The sequence below is a fragment of the Protopterus annectens genome, chromosome 1.part2 (assembly GCF_019279795.1).
Source record: "Protopterus annectens isolate FY-2018-M chromosome 1.part2, PAN1.0, whole genome shotgun sequence".
Taxonomy (NCBI): Eukaryota; Metazoa; Chordata; order Ceratodontiformes; family Protopteridae; genus Protopterus; species Protopterus annectens.
The window spans coordinates 1,176,831,777-1,176,848,167 of record NC_056727.1 but is presented as its reverse complement, the minus strand read 5'-3'; the positions used below and the strand labels follow the sequence as shown (position 1 = coordinate 1,176,848,167).

Below are 16,391 nucleotides of genomic sequence, written 5' to 3'. Positions count from 1 at the left end.
TCCTACCTACCTAGTTGTTTGGTCCACTTCTACCTCTAGAAAGACATCTGGTCTGAAATTATTTTCTGTTTTGAGAACCTGTGTTGGGTTACTTCTTTGCTGAGACCATCAAAACAGCAAGTTTTTGGCACCTTTCTGGGTACTTTGAAGGGTGGCTAACTTAATCCCAATTGCAAGGAGTGATGTGCTCTGTTGCTCACATTTAGACAGTCTGTCCGTGATTTGTTGTCAAAATAATATTGGTACATCAAAGGGGGCATTACAAAGGCCACATTGAAGTGGTCCAGGAAATCATCAGTTGCAACTAGGCTTATCTCCTGTTGGCTAGACCTGATTCTGCTGCCCTAGCTGCCCCATCCATTGCATTGTATGTAAGTTGCATAGCTAGGGAAGAAATCTTGCTCAGAAACTGTGCTTATAGTCACTACTTGGGTTTCTAATTGAGAGCATAAATAACCTGCTTGCAAGACTGTTTCACCGTGTCTGCTGTTTTCTGTGCAATGTCCCTTTGAAGCCTAACTATAAGCTCTATGTAGTTCTGAGTTCTAACAAAGAATGTACTGGGTATTTAACACCCTTCTCTAATATGTCCATCATTCTAGAGTCTTTGTTGGGAAGATGTATGCAATGGATATCCTCAGGGGCATGCTTTTTTGTGGCTACTGCCACAACTGTGGAGTCCACAAGTGGTCTTTTAGTCCAGTATGGTCTGTCTTTGGAGGTAGAGAAAATCCTGTTCAGCTTTCTGGGAAATGGAATAAACCATGTTGACTAACTTATCTAGCTTGGGCACAATCCCTACAACTGGGAGAAGAGTTATAAACCTCCTGTAAGATTTAATTTGATATTGTTAATTCTCGCACATTCCTTATGCATGGGTATCGGTTCCGAGCTCGGAACCGAGCTGGCCATTTTTCAAGCTTGCGTCAGCTTCAAACTCTCGCGATAAATTCTTACCCACAATCCCCCTCCCCCTGTTACCTCAGATTTCATTTGCCGCGTTGCCATTCGGTCGTGTCAAGCTACTTCTTTTGAGCTAAGTACAGTCGATTGTTTAATAGCTTTACAGATTACTTTACTTTTCTGTCAGAAAAGTTCATATTTTATTGTCTCTTACCCTATCGCATCTAGTGTTCATAATTTCTTCAGTTTTTTCTGCTTTTTCTTTACTACTTTTACCGCTAGGTATTCTCTCTTTACCGTCGTTGGTAATCTTTTTCCCTTTTTCTCTCATACCTTTGGGTACTCTGTTGTACCATTGTTGGTACTTTTCTATTAATTAATTTGCTGACATTGCAGATAAAAAAAGGTAGTCTGGGGTTTAAGTGGTGTTCTGATTGTGGACACAAACTGCCTACTTCTGATGCACACTCTTGGTGTGTTTATTGTTTTGGAGCTTCCCATTTGTCTGTTGACCCACACTATACTATTTGTGAGAACTTTTCTTATAGAACCTTGTTGGAAAGGAAAAATAAGCTGATACTGAAGGGACTTTTAAAATCTCCCTTTTCAGAGGCTATTTCTGGGTCGGAGGTCTCAACCCCTCCTAGAGCCCATAAGAAAATGGATGTTCCTACTAAGGCTAAATCTTTGCCTTTGTCCCCAGCTGGGGACTCCCACCAACCAAAACCTAAAAAGGCTAAAGTTTCTGCTCCAGAGCTTTCTCAGTCAGCCCCAGTGCTTTCGGTGCATAGACCTTTGGCACCGAGGCCTTCGGCTCCATTAGTGATTTCAGCTCCGTCTTCTCCTGCAACCTTCTATATATCGGCACCGAGGGGCTCCTCAGTTCAGACCATTACCACTGTATCGGCACCGACCATTCAGTCGGTGCAGACCTTGACCACGTCAGCTCCGAAATCTTCCTCGGAACCAACGCCTTTATTGTTGGCTCCAGTTTTGTCAGTTCCAGCTTTGGCACCAACAACCACTTCAGCACCAATCCCTGTGTCGGTGCAGACAATGACCTCGGCACCGATTTGGTGCAGACAACAGTAGTCCAGTCTCTCTCGGCACCATTGTCCTCAGTGCAGTCAGATGAGATGGGCACCGAGTCTGCTTCTTCTGTGGACAGGCCTGTTTCTCCCTCAGTCTCCGTAAGGTCCACTAGAAGTCTTTCCAAACATGATTTGTTGCATCTTGTGGATCAGGTGCTCTTGGCCAGAGGTATCCCACCCCTCAGGAACTATCCTTCCTTGGGAGGTGATCACTCATCTCCAAAGACCCCTTCTTATTCTCCTCCTTCATTGCCTTTTGAAGTCTATGGATGTAGCACAGTCTTCCCCTTCTGCAGTTCCCTTTATGGATCTCACTAAGGAACCTCAGTTGCCTTCATGGCAGGAAAGTTTTGTTACAACCCAGGATGTCAGCTGTGACATGCATAGCTTGCTTCTCCACAGCTATCCAGGGACTCCGGGTCGGCAGGCTGAGCCATTTAGGGGAGGGCTGACCCCTGTCCTAAACATACACTCCTCTTCGGGTGGACCAGCCTTCCAACTGATGGAGAAGGCTTTCGCTGCTGCTGGTGATACCGGACTGTCTATACCTCCGCCCTTCTCTGGTACACTGGTTTCACAAGTTGCATCTAGCGGACACCGGGTGCAAGGGCCGCAGGACATATTCCTTCAGGAATCCCCTTTTCCGCTGTCTTCTCCAGCTTCTCCCACTGAGGAGATCCACCGGAAAGGTTCATGTAAGAGGAAGCACATGGACTCCACAGAGGAGTCCCTCAGTGAAGACACAGATTTCGATGACGGGGAAGGATCCCCTCGGTCACCCTCTGAGATATCCTTTGATGATAGCCTCGAAATCCTGAAACAGAGAGGTGACTGACAGTCCTCTAATCCGACCTCTGAGGAATCTGTGTTCCAGCAGGCCTTTTGCACCTGGCCCCCTACCTCTTGGGTTACTTCACCTGCCAATGAACTTGTCCGGCTCATCGTGCAGCGTGTTTGGAAGGCTCCTGATACCGTTGAAGCTATTCCCCGGAGGCCAGATAAGATCTTGTCCCCTCCTGCTTCGGATCCCGATTGGTCCAAAGTTCTTCCTGTGGATGCTTTGGTGGTGGTGGCCGCAACAAAAAGGATCCTGCAGAAGAAAAAAGCCAGACTGTCCATCCACTTAACAAAGAGTCCCGGGCCCTGGACGGGACAGAGAAGTGCACCTTTGCTTCGGCGACCTTTGCTATCAGGTCCCTGAATTATATGGCACATTTTACCAGGCTTCAAAGGGATCTGGTTTCTGAGCTCTCTGAAACCTTGGCTGGTGCCGTGTCTGATGAGGTCTGTGACAAAGTGGCCTCTCAGCTGGCCACCATTGAATCTATGTCTAACTCTTCTATGTGACTGATATCTCACGCATCAGAAGGAGCAGCAGGTTCAGCTGCGGTCTTGAGACGACACACCTGGATGCGCTTGTGCAACTTCGCGGAACCCTTTAAGTCTTCTTTTCTTAATGCCCCCATTGAGGCCTCCTCATTGTTTGGGCCCAAAGTTAAAAGCACACTGGCCAGATGTGAACAGGACGGTAAGACCCTTTCTGCCATAGGTGTCCGTTATTCTTCCCCTCAATGTGCTTTCTCTCGAAACCAAAAGAGTGGGAAGATATGGTTCAAGAAATCTCAGGGTCCTTTCCGTGACACACAGGCCGAGTTCTCCCCCAGGGGCAGAGGGGGAAACTCACAGGGAAGACGATCCTTTTGGGGCAGAGGGGGTCCACATAACCAGGGTTCCAGGGATTCTTTCCCTGGTCAGTCCTACCAGCGCTCCTGAAGAGCGGCCCAACTCCTTTCCTCTGCAGGTGGTTGGGGGATGTTTCTCCTTGTACCCTTCTGCTTGGCTAACCATCACCACCGATTCCTGGGTACAAAGGATTATAAACGCTGAGTAAGAGAATCCAAAATCCAAAGAAAACACAACACATTGGAAAAAAGACTTTATCAACAGCAAAGCTTTTGGGTAGAACTCTGATTTGTGTATATCTTATGCTATATTGCCATATATGTAGATGTATATATGCATTATTTTTATGTTTATATGCTTTTCATGTGTTTTATTAGTATTATATTCATTTTATGGTCATATGATATGGGCTGCTATCATGTGACCTGTGGGCTCTTATTTAAAACAACTCATGTGTTGAATGTATTTGTATTAGTATTGAGAAAGGGTTCTACCCAAAAGCTTTGCTGTTGATAAAGTCTTTTTTCCAATGTGTTGTGTTTTCTTTACAAGGGATTATAACCAGAGGTTATCATATCCCCTTCGATCTTTGTCCTGTCTCTTCAAAAAACCTTCCCGACGTTCCACCCAGTCAAAGGGAAGAAGCAGCACTAGAGATAGAAAAGCTGCTAAGAAAGAGAGTCATCCAAATAGTCCCTCCAGACCAGATAGGATCCGGATTCTACTCAAGACTATTTTTGGTGCCAAAGAAAACTGGGGACTGGAGACCAATTTTGGATCTCAGTGTATTGAACAAGTTTGCGAGAGTACAAAAATTCCGGATGATCACAATACAATCTATCCTCCCGTTTTTGGAAAAAGGCGATTGGATGTGCTGTATAGATCTTCAAGATGCGTACTACCACATAAAGGTAGACAGGCCATCAAGAAGATTTCTGCACTTCTATACGGGAGCCAGTCACTACCAGTTCAGAGTATTGCCCTTCGGACTCTACAGCCCCCAGAGTGTTCACAAAGTGCATGGCAGTTGTCACAGCTCACTTGCGACTTCAAGGATTCCAGGTGTTTCCATACCTAGACGACTGGCTCATTTCCGCCCCCACCAGACATCTACTGGAAAAAGCCCTGGCATACTCTCTCCTCACTGCTCAAAGGCTAGGCATAACCATAAACTGGCAAAAATCCAATCTCACCCCTTCTCAGTCGACAGAATTCATAGGGGTTATCTTGGACACACAAAACTGCAGAGCTGTTATTCCAGAGCACAGAATTCTAAGGGTGAGGCAACAACTAAGTCCAATCCTTTCAAAGGAAAAATCCACGGCTCACTCGGCTCGACAGCTGTTGGGTTCCATGGCAGCCTCCATCACCATTGTTCCCCTGGCCAGGTTTCATATGAGGCTTCTACAGTGGCTACTGCTCACCCAATGGTATCCTTTTCAGCATCCTCTTTCAGCCATGATTCGAGTAACCCACAGATGCAAACAGGATTTAAATTGGTGGATGAGACACAATCTCTCACAATGGTCTCGCCCTTTCTCCCCCCAGCAACCCAAGGCCACAGTGACCAAGGATGCCTCCCTGATGGGGTGGGGTGGGGGGGGTTATGTCAGGGACAGACAGTCCAAGGCACTTGGTCCGAACTGGAGGCCCATCTGCATATAAATGTTCTAGAGCTAAGGGCGGTGCTTCTGGCGTTGCAAGCATTCCATTCCCTGCTGCCATCTGGGACAATTGTGATTCAATCAGACAACATGGCGGTGGTCTGGTACATCAGCAAGCAAGGTGGAACCAGATCTTATCCCCTTTGTTGAGAGGCCATGAGGATATGGCAAGGGTGATGGCTACCAACCGATTTCTTCCAGCAATGCACATTCCCGGGATTTCCAACGTGATAGCAGACAGACTCATCAGGTGCATTCTTCAACCTCACGAGTGGTCCTTGAATCCCTTGACAGCGACAGAGATCTTCCACTGCTGGGGCCGTCCTTGGTGCGACCTCTTTGCATCCCCGACCAACTACAAGTGCAGCAACTACTTCGCCTTGATTCCCCCTCCGAGACAGTCAGCCAGGAACGCTCTAGTCCACGATTGGCCCTCGGGTCTTCTTTACGCATTTCCACTCTTTCCCCTCATTCCCCATTTTCTGAAGAAAACCCGTCAGTTGAAGAGCAAGGTGATCCTCATAGCACCATATTGGCCTCGACAGATTTGGTTCCCCTTCCTTTGGCCTCACCTTCTAGATCAACCATGGATTCTCCATCCAACCCCAGAGTTGATCTCACACCCACAGAACCTGATTCATCCCAACTTGAACAGACTGAAGCTCACGGCTTGGCTACTCCAATTCCCTTGATTGCCAGGCAGAATGATCTTTCTTTACCAGTACGTGATATTCTCATTGCTTCTCATAAGTCTTTCACTAGAATTACTTATCTGAGCAAGTGGAAAAGATTTACATGTTGGCTGAAAGATAAGCAAGTAGACCCCTTTTCAGCACCAGTGTCGATAATACTGGACTATCTGGCCGACCTGTTTCAATCTGATCTGTCGGCCTCTACCATTAGAGTTCATTTGGCTGCAATTTCTAATTTTCATGAGGGTGTCCAAGATTCCTCTCTTATGTCTCATAAATTGTGCAAGACCTTCATAAAAGGTGTAAAGCATCTGAAGCCACCTTTTAGAGAACCTATTCAACCATGGGATTTATTATTAGTTCTACAAGCTCTGACAATGTCACCTTTCGAACCAGCCTCTTCTTGCGACTTCAAGTATTTGTCATGGAAAACCTTGTTTTTGGTCGCTATTACTTCTGTCAGACGTATTTCTGAACTTCAAGCCTTATGTATCAAGAGTCCATACTTGATTTTTCATAGAGATAGAGTGTCTCTGAGAACTAATCCATTATTTCTGCCTAAAGTGATCTCTGAAATGTCCATTAATCAAGCCATTGAATTGCCAGTTTTCTTTCTCAATCATTCAAACAGAAGAGAGTATTGCCTACATACCCTAGATATCCACAGGCAGATTTGTTTTTACTTAAACAGGATTAGGCCCTTTCGTAAATCTGACCAGTTATTTTTGGCCTTTTCTGGACCTAGATTAGGATCTGCTGTTGCTAAGGTCACATTAGCTAGATGGTTGAAGGACTGTGTGACCTTCATTTATACACAACGTAATATCTCGTTGCCTACTACCATGAAAGCTCATTCAACAAGGTTGGTGGCAACTTCTGCTGCCTTCCATGCCAGAGCTTCTTTACATGACATCTGTGCAGCTGCAACTTGGGCTACGCCTCATACCTTCATCAGTCATTACAAATTGGATTTGGCCTCCAGGGGAAGAGCATCTTTCGGTTCTGTGGTGCTCAGGAATGTCCTTCCATGAGAGGCTCCCAGGAATAGAGGTAGCTGGGGACTCTGTCCCATGCATAAGGAATGAACGAGGATTAACAATATCAGTCTTTGTCTTTTTCCTGCCAGGAAGGCAGGGTACAGCATTATCTAGACTATCAGACTAGATAGCAAACTGCATCACCTTCTGTTACAGCGACTACAGTAAAGCTAGGGATGCCAAGGTCTAGGCAACTGCCACCATTGCAGCCTTCTGCAGTAATGTCTAATCTTACCTCAAAACATCCATGAGGTGCCTGCTGAGATTTTTATAACTTTTTTTCAAGCGTTGAAAGCTGGATATTCATTGTAGAAATTGGGTCTGTTTTTGCCTGTGCTGTCCTGAAAGGCATGCTATAGTCTTAAGAGTGCATGTTGAAATTCCAAGGGCCACAGCTTCAATCATCAGAACAGTGAGACTGTGTGTAAGTATAACAGGACATACAAGTCTGATTGTGTTATCATAGTTTTTCTCTTACTCTGAGATATACAGGATATTTAAGCAGCAGAGGTGTGTGTGTGTGTGTGTGTGTGTGTGTGTGTGTGTGTGTGTAGGGGGGGAGGGGGTGGCAATAAGGTTTGACATTCTCTGAAATTGTTTTGAGATAGGGTTTATTTTTCATACTTATGGGACTCTAAAACATTAGCATTGCTTTTTTCATAGGTAGTATTAACCACCCACCCCATGTTAGGGTGAGGGACATTTTCACTGTTTGGTAACCTTCCATATATCTGCAAGGCCATGGAATGGATTATCATGGACCTCATTAACTAGGACATTGGCAACCTCCAAACACTCAATCCCACACACTTTGGCTTCGTCAAGGTGAGGTCATGTCTGTTAAATTTGGTTGACTTTTTTTGAGACAGTCACCAAAGCCATGGATGAGGGGAAGATGGTGCACACTGCTTACCTTGACCTGGCCAAAGCCTTTGACACTGTTCCCCACTCAGGCATAATAGATAAACTCTCTCAACTAGGCATCAATCCATATGTTACCAGATGGATAGCTAACTGGCTCACTGATAGAACCCACCTGGTCAAAATAGGGGAAGCCACCTCAAGCAGTAGACCCGTATCGAGCCGAATACTCCAGGGTTTGGTCTTGCGGCCTCTGTTATCTGGGATATACTTTTCTGAGGTACAGGCTGAAGTCAGTGAGTTATGGCTAATGAATTTGCAGATGACTGCACTCTGGATGCTGTCATCAATTCCCCTATTGATATGGATATCCTCCAAGAGGGTCTCAACCAAACAAATGACTGGTGCTAGAAACATGGCCACAAGCTGAATACCAAAAAATGCATCATCATCCCCTTTGCGGAGAGTGTCGTCCCCACAAATTATCATATTAATAGCAATGTCCTAAGCATGACATCAGTCGTGAGGGATTCGGGCACCCAGACTGATTGCAACCTGACTTTTGACCACCATGTTGCTCCCATTGTACAGAAAGCTTTCTACATGGCCCACCTCACAAGTAAGGGTATCTCATCCAGGGACAAGGAGATCATAACATCCCTGTATTCTTCCCTTATAAGGCCCGTTATTAAGTACAGCGCCCTGTTCGGCATGTTCCTCACAGGGCACAGAGGTTCCTCACCAGGAGAATCCAGGGCCTCAAAAAATCTGCCATATACATGTAGGCTAAAACCCCATCCCTCTACTCAGTTTCATACAGACTCCTCAGAGGTGATCTCTGTGTGGCATACAAGGCGGTCTCTGACCCTGCCTTGATGGGACTGCTGCATATCCGCAAGTCAAGTTCCACTCAAGTAACCCGCATGCATGGTCTCAACCTGTTCTATGACATCAATAGGACTTGTTGGCAGGACAGATTTGTGTCCCAGAGACTCCCCCATCTGTGAAATAGATTCCCCCTCCAAGTCAAGCAGAGTACCTCTTTACCCCTTTTTAAGCATAACTTGGATAACTAGATAGGAAATAGAAAATACATCCCTGGGATTCCACCCGTGTTCCTGCTGGACAAGGGCATCGGGCGCTGATTTATGTAAACATGGACTAAACTCCTGGCTAGGCTTATAAGGGCCTCAGTGGCAATAGCCTAATAATGTCCTATGATCCTATGATATTTTCAATATACTGCAACAGTGATCCTTACAATGAATATTGTATAGTTGTGTGAAGATACTTGCGGTAAGCACAGACGTTCAATTGATATGATCATTGCTGCAGTAGGAGCTCCTACCCACCCTCACTTCTGTCCCATATGTCCTCATTTTTTCCTTGGATAATTTCAGTTATTTTACAAGTTGTAGCCTTGTGGCAGACTTTTGGATAATATATGTATTTGGAAACATGCATTTAGATATATTAAGGATTTGCACAATGGCAGAGGGGGTCATATATTTTTGTAGTTATGTTAGGTTTCCTTCATTTTTATGTACTTGGCTAAATATCCTGTGGCTAGTGTAGCTGTTGCTTGCTACTGCTCTTTCCTGATTTGCCCAGAATTAATGAAGCCCTCTTCTGCAAGCTAGGCTAGGGCCTCAGTCACACTTGGTGTCTTCTGCTGCAGGAAGGAACAGAAGATGGCAGGGGTTACTCTCACATTACCATTTGAGCTTCTGGTTGACATCCTCTGTATGGAGGGTAAATTTGCACCTACTCAGGGAACATTTGACTGCTGTTGAAGTTGGGCTAGACGTCGGAGATCCTCTTTTGGCTAAGTCCAACATGTGGTGAAAACACTGCTGCAAATCTTACATATACAGAGATCTACAGTTATGATGAAGTACCCTAATACAACTTATACTGTCTGCTGTCGTGCACTAACCTTCTTCATTGCCTATTCCATGTGAGTCTGAAATAATATTGAAACTGCTCAGTAAACTTAGTAAAACGATTCTTTCTGAATGTTACTGACAGAGCAGCAAATACTTTCCATTTGTGTACCAAAAGGGCCCAGAAAAGAGTAATGCCTAGCTGATTGCTTTTGGGTTGGTGTGACTTCATAGTCAGTAAATGTAATCCAGTAGTACTTCTGCATGAGTTATGACTAGTAAATGAACAGTTTTAATGCACTGAGAAAGACTGTATGTTGTGCTGTGTACAGAATAAAGTTCAGGTAGTAAGTCCATAAAAACATCTTCACAATGCATAGCATTTCAAGTTTTGACCTTTGTATTCTGATTTAAACAGATTGGGTTAACAATGAGTTTAACTCCTCCACACAACTTCTCTTGGCTTGTGAAAGAAAAGCTGGCAGGGATGGCCATGCCAAGAGTGCCTGCTCATTATCAGTACTTGTATGAATATGGCATTCGACACCTGATCACGTTAAGTGAACGGAAGCCTCCGTATCATGATACTTGCCCTGGAATACAGATGCATCACATAAAAATTGATGACTTTTGTTCGCCTTCTTTGGACCAGATTAAAAGATTTCTGAAAATCGTGGAAGATGCAAATGCCAAAGGAGAGGTAATTGAAATATTTGCAGTTTGTGCAGTTTTGCTGATGTGTTTGAGTTGATAAGTGAATAGTTGATGTAGATAGTTGATGGTGTACAGGTACAACTAATGGGGGTGTACAGGTACAACTAATGGGGTGAGGCAGCAGAGTCAGGAGCATGAATAAGAAGATATGATAAACTAATGTCTTGTAAAAGTATGATATTACCCTTTTCATCTCCTCAGAAACTTACATGTGCCATAATAACTACTGATCTGTGTTTGTCTGTCTGCAGTAAGTATCTGTTGGGATTTTTTCTTTTGATAGCCCCAACTTGATATATTTCTGAAATACCATCATGCCCTAGAGAATGTACAGCATGCCATAGTAGGAGTGTGCTATCAAGTCTCTGTGCTGTCCTTTTTATTTTTTGTCACTCACATAGTTCAGATCCTAATCTTAAATTATTCTGTAAGAAAGTATACGACATTATATGCCTAAAGTGCATAAACTTTCAGAGTGCTCCAGCAGTTGAATCATAAGCCGCAACATGTACTAGTATTGTTTAGACTGTATGGGAAAGTTATGCTACATGAAACATTGTCGTGAGAGGTTTGGTCAGGCTACCTGCAAGAGATGACAAGAGAAGCTCAAGACCTGCATCTGTATGAGAAAGATTGTTAGTTAATGGCTACTGTAGAAACCACCAGGAGCATTATTTCTGTTGTCATGAGTTATTGTCAAACAGAGAAGGAAGGGAAGCTAAGCAAACCAGAGGGCAGGAATTGTCAGAAGCCTCCTACAACAAAGGCTTGCCTATAAGACAGCCTCACTTTTCTTGTGAGTTGCCACTTGCCCATCGACTAGCAAGGGATCAGACTCGCAACTGTTGTTTGATAATGAGAAAAGTATAAGAAATGTATAAAAAATGTGATTCCAAGGCTATCAGTAGTGTCTTTCCATATTAGACTGTCCAGAGCATGACCTTCTTCCCGGCTTAAGTAGCATGTACCTAAACTGTGCCAGCAAAGGCTCATGGTCCACACCCCACAGGTAAACATAGTCTCACTAGCTAGAGTTGAGGAGACTCCTGTGGCTCTTCCTACATCAGTTGGACTCAGACAACCAATAGGTTGATATGCATGTGCTGTTTGACAGCTAATGGGATTTGACCTTGCATGTGCAAGAGTGGACTCTTGGAGAGCACAGTTTCAAGTCAGAGTCAGGCACAATACAGACTTCCCACAGCTAGCTGCCACATCTGGCATGGGTTGCCCAGAATATCATGGCCCTGTCTTGGAGAGCCATCACTGTGGACTGGTGGATTGTATACATCATCACAGATGGCTGTGTCTTTGACCATTATGGTCCTGCACATGGAAGAGCTCCACCTAGCAATCTGCATAAAGCCTTGTGGAACAGACCATAGTGTACTCTGGAAAAGTGCAATAGAACATACACCTTCTTTGGAGAAAAGCAGAGGGTGCTAGTCCTGCCTTTTCCTTATCCCACAAAGGGATGGAAAGCTCCAATCCTTGTTCAACAGGCACATGTGGTAAATTATATTTTAGATGTTGTTTGTCTAGGGGATTGTGCCACTGCTACAACGTGATGCCTAGATGGTGTCATTGGACATGTTGCATGTTTTTTGGAACATCATTATCAAGGGTCTATATATAATATTCTTTCAGTTTGTTCTGAGTGGACTTCACTTTTTTTTGCAGAGTTTTACAATCTCATCTGTGCTGTACACCCATTTTGTTTACCAGGGTAGTAGATATTGTGCAGAACCACTGTGGAAGAAGGAGCTTATTATGTTTCCTTACCTTGATGATTGGCTCCTGGTATTCCTGTCTGAGTTTCTTTAGTAGTTGACATTGCTAGGATTCTCCTGTGCAAGCCCAGTGGGACTCCTTATACTGGGATAAATGAGAGAAGCCCTTTCTAGTCCCAGCTGAGAGGATTGCTTTCACTGGGGCAGACTTGAATATTCTTCATTGTTGGTTATTCCTGCCCACAGAGAGGTCTCTGAAGCTCATAGCCTTTGTGTGCATGGGTGAGTTTGCAGAATTTAATCCAGTCTCAATGGTTTGTGGGTCTGTTAAGCATCATAGTAACCGCAGACTTCACATCAATAAACAAAAGGGTATGAATATTGCAGGAAACAGTGAGATGTCAGTTGTTCAAGTGTCATGTCCTTGTGGACCTCCTGTCTGTCTCATACTCCTGCTGTGAGGGTGTAACGTGGTTGACTGGTCATATCATCAGTCTAAATGTGACTTTCCTTCATCATAAGTCCTGGTCACTTTACTAGTGGGTTAGTGAACTCATTTGGATTCCCTTTATTTTTCAGGGAAAGTAGACTTCCCTGGAAGTGGCTTCATATAAATTAGCTGGAACTGACAGTGGTATTACTTCTCCTCAAATCTCTAGAGAGGGAATTGAGAAAAGTCCCTCCTTTTCTATTCAGGCAACTAGACCGCATTGTGATAGGTGAAAAAGCAGAATGGTACATTCTCGTACCTCATTTTTAAAGAGGCACTGCAGGTCAGACAGTGGACTCTAGACAGACATCATCAGTCTAACAGACTTTCATCATTTTTATCATCTTAAGATTTACTCCTTTTTTAAGCTCTAGTCAACATGGGTTCCCTTACCATACCTCTTAACTGTACAGATTTTCGCAGAATGTCCAGATTTTTGCCTCATATTTTTTGGTCATTTTTTCATACAGTTGTGGTTTTCTGGCAAAGTAGTGGCAAATCATTAAAGGATGAACTTAGAAAATAAAGAGAGACATTTGAGTTTCGGACTTCATACCCTTTAGAAAATTCATGCTAATGGAAAACCTGTTACTCTATCAACTTTCTAAGTTTGTAAGAGCAGTATAAAAATTGTCTCTATTTTGGGGCCTTTGTCCCACTTTTATTTATGGCTTTGTCCAGATTTCTTGCTATAAGAAGTTGAGAAGTAAGAAAGAACTCCTCCTTCTGTTCTGTCCTGCCCATGTTCTGTACCCTAGGATCTTTTCGTTGTTCAGCAGGTGTGGCTTGAGTTCTCTGAGACCTGTTCCTTCAATCTTTGTATTTCACACTTTTGAACTTGCTACCTGGGTGGCTCCATTGCTCAACAGCTTTAAAAGTTCCCTTAAGACACAGTCACTTCATTTTGATTTTAACTAACACATTTATCTATTTAACATATATATTACATACTTTATTACAAGTATTGGATTTTAGTCACTTGCTCTTTGACTTGTGTTTATGTTTTACTTCATTCTATGTACTTGATTGTAATGTTGCTTAGTAAACGAGGTGTATAGGAAGTTTGAACATTTACAGTACAAGTAAAGTAAATGTGCTGCCATATTCCATCAGTCACATTTCCATTCCTGTCCTGAAGTTGAGGATAAGGGAATCCTGTTTGGTTAGAGACTCCCTGGAATGAGGCACCCCAGAGATCACCCTACTCATCACAAGGAAGAGTAGCAGGGCAACAGGTTGTTGGTTATGAGCATGTTCTCCCTTCTGAGTTAGAAAAACGTCCTGCGTGTTTTTCAATCTGCATTAATAACTTTCTGACAAAACTGAGGTATGGAACAAATCTCCACCGTGTTGCTGCATGGCTACTCAGAATGTTGTGATTCAATTCTCAGGTCGTTGACAGTAGAGAAAGCCCTCCTTGTACAAGAAACAGAAGACCTCTCTGCACTAAGGTTAACAGGCCTATTCTCAGGTCGCTGACAGTAGAGAATGCCCTCCTAGTACAAGAAACAGAAGACCTCTCTGCACTAAGGTTAACAGGCCTATTCTCAGGTCGCTGACAGTAGAGAACGCCCTCCTAGTACAAGAAACAGAAGACCTCTCTGCACTAAGGTTAACAGGCCTATTCTCAGGTTGCTGACAGTAGAGAACGCCCTCCTAGTACAAGAAACAGAAGACCTCTCTGCACTAAGGTTAACAGGCCTATTCTCAGGTCACTGACAGTAGAGAACGCCCTCCTAGTACAAGAAACAGAAGACCTCTCTGCACTAAGGTTAACAGGCCTATTCTCAGGTCGCTGACAGTAGAGAACGCCCTCCTAGTACAAGAAACAGAAGAACTCTCTGCACTAAGGTTAACAGGCCTATTCTCAGGTCGCTGACAGTAGAGAACGCCCTCCTAGTACAAGAAACAGAAGACCTCTCTGCACTAAGGTTAACAGGCCTATTCTCAGGTTGCTGACAGTAGAGAACGCCCTCCTAGTACAAGAAACAGAAGACCTCTCTGCACTAAGGTTAACAGGCCTGACTTCTCATTTATTTCCTTTTCTTCACTTCTGCTGGACTTCTCAGATGGGATACACACAACCCAAGGATTTTGTGTCTGCAGGTAGATCACCTTAAAGTAGAATGTGATATGTGCAAGAATTTTAGACACTGGACATCACAAGAGAGAAGTTAAGCTCATATTTATTTATTTTTATTTATTTTACATTTGTTGACCGGGTTAGTCCAGCTGGATACATATCCGTTTTCAGTGGAGGCCCGGGGAGAAAAGCTCCAAAGAACAGAGGTACATGAGTACATATACTGACAATACAATAGAAGTTACATAACTTAAGAAGACATTTCAAAGCAATAAGAAATATAAAAATGTAATACTGGATAAAAACAATAAGTAATACAAAAATGTAATCCTGGATAAAAAAGGAGTTAGTGAGATGGATTGTTATGGCTACAGGGTGAACCCTTTAGTAATTGGGTTGCATAGGGGCTTGGCTAGGCTGTTTGGGGTCAAGGGCATGCGCTATTAGTCGGGGTTGGGGCATGGGCAAAGCCATTGGGTTTTTAGTAAAGCTCGGAGGTGAGTTTTAAATTGGTGCAGAGTGGTCATTAGTCTAAGGTTGTTTGGGAGGGCATTCCAAGTCTTGCCAATGGAATTGGCATAAAGAGCTTCCCCTCCCGAGTTATTAGGTTTGATGGTCAATACTTGAATACTTTTGGATGACCTGCGGGACGAAAGATTAGAATAGGGGGTAAGAATGTTATTCAGTGAGGGAGTTTTATCAGGATGTTTAATGATTTTGAATGCCTCAGTAAGCTGGTTGAGTTTAAGAACATTGGGCAGTTCTAGCCATCCTAGTGTTCTTAGATTTAGGCAGTGGTGGGTGCGGTAGGGCATTCCTGTGATAAATTTAGCTATGTGGTGATAGGCAGTGGATAGTTTATTAAGCTCTTTTTTATGAAGGAAGGAGAATATGGGGGAGGCATAGAGGAGGGTGGAGAGGAGATGAGTTCGGGCGATGGTTAGTTTGGTGTGTGGGGTTAAGAATTTCTTAATTCTGTACATGGACCCAAGTTTCTTGTTGAGTGATTTAATGGTCAGGTTCACATGCATGTCAAATCTAAGTTTGTGGTCTATTGTCACCCCGAGTAGTTTGGTGTGGGTGACTGGAAAGATTTTGGTACCATTGTTAGCGGACACAACGAAGGTTGGGGTGTGGGTGTTGGGGGATTGTAGACTGAGAGGAGTTGTTGGAGAAGGGAAGAATAGAAGTAATTTAATTTTGGTTGGATTAAGTAGGAGTTTTAAGTCTGAGAACCATTTTTCGACTAATGAAAAGCAGGTTTGGGTAGTAGCTTGGAGGTTGGTGAGAGAGTCATCGGAACAAATAAGGGTGGAGTCATCTGCATATTGGATGCAGGTGGTTTTGGGAAGGACAGAGTGTAAACCGTTGATGAAGAGAGAGAAAAGAAGGGGGCCGAGAATAGATCCTTGGGGGACACCGATATTGGTGGGGAGTAGGTCCGAAATCATGTTTTGCCACTGTACCGCTTGTTTTCTACCAGAGAGGTAGGCGTTGAACCAACTTATGGTGGATTTGCTAAGATTAAAGGTTTCCAGTGTGTGGAGTAGTTGTTTGTGG

General features: G+C 43.9%; 1 protein-coding gene across 2 annotated transcripts in view; it reads left to right on the top strand.

Annotated features, from left to right (window-relative positions):
• Positions 1-16,391, top strand: part of DUSP23 (dual specificity phosphatase 23) — an 85,750-nt gene that overhangs the window by 29,826 nt on the left and 39,533 nt on the right. The window contains exon 3 of one of the 2 annotated variants that reach the window (XM_044060038.1): positions 10,227-10,514. In XM_044060038.1, coding sequence (XP_043915973.1) covers positions 10,245-10,514 — 270 coding nt within the window. In that variant the 5' untranslated portion in view covers positions 10,227-10,244. The remainder of the gene's footprint in view (positions 1-10,226; positions 10,515-16,391) is intronic. The other variant, XM_044060037.1, reaches the window with a different exon arrangement.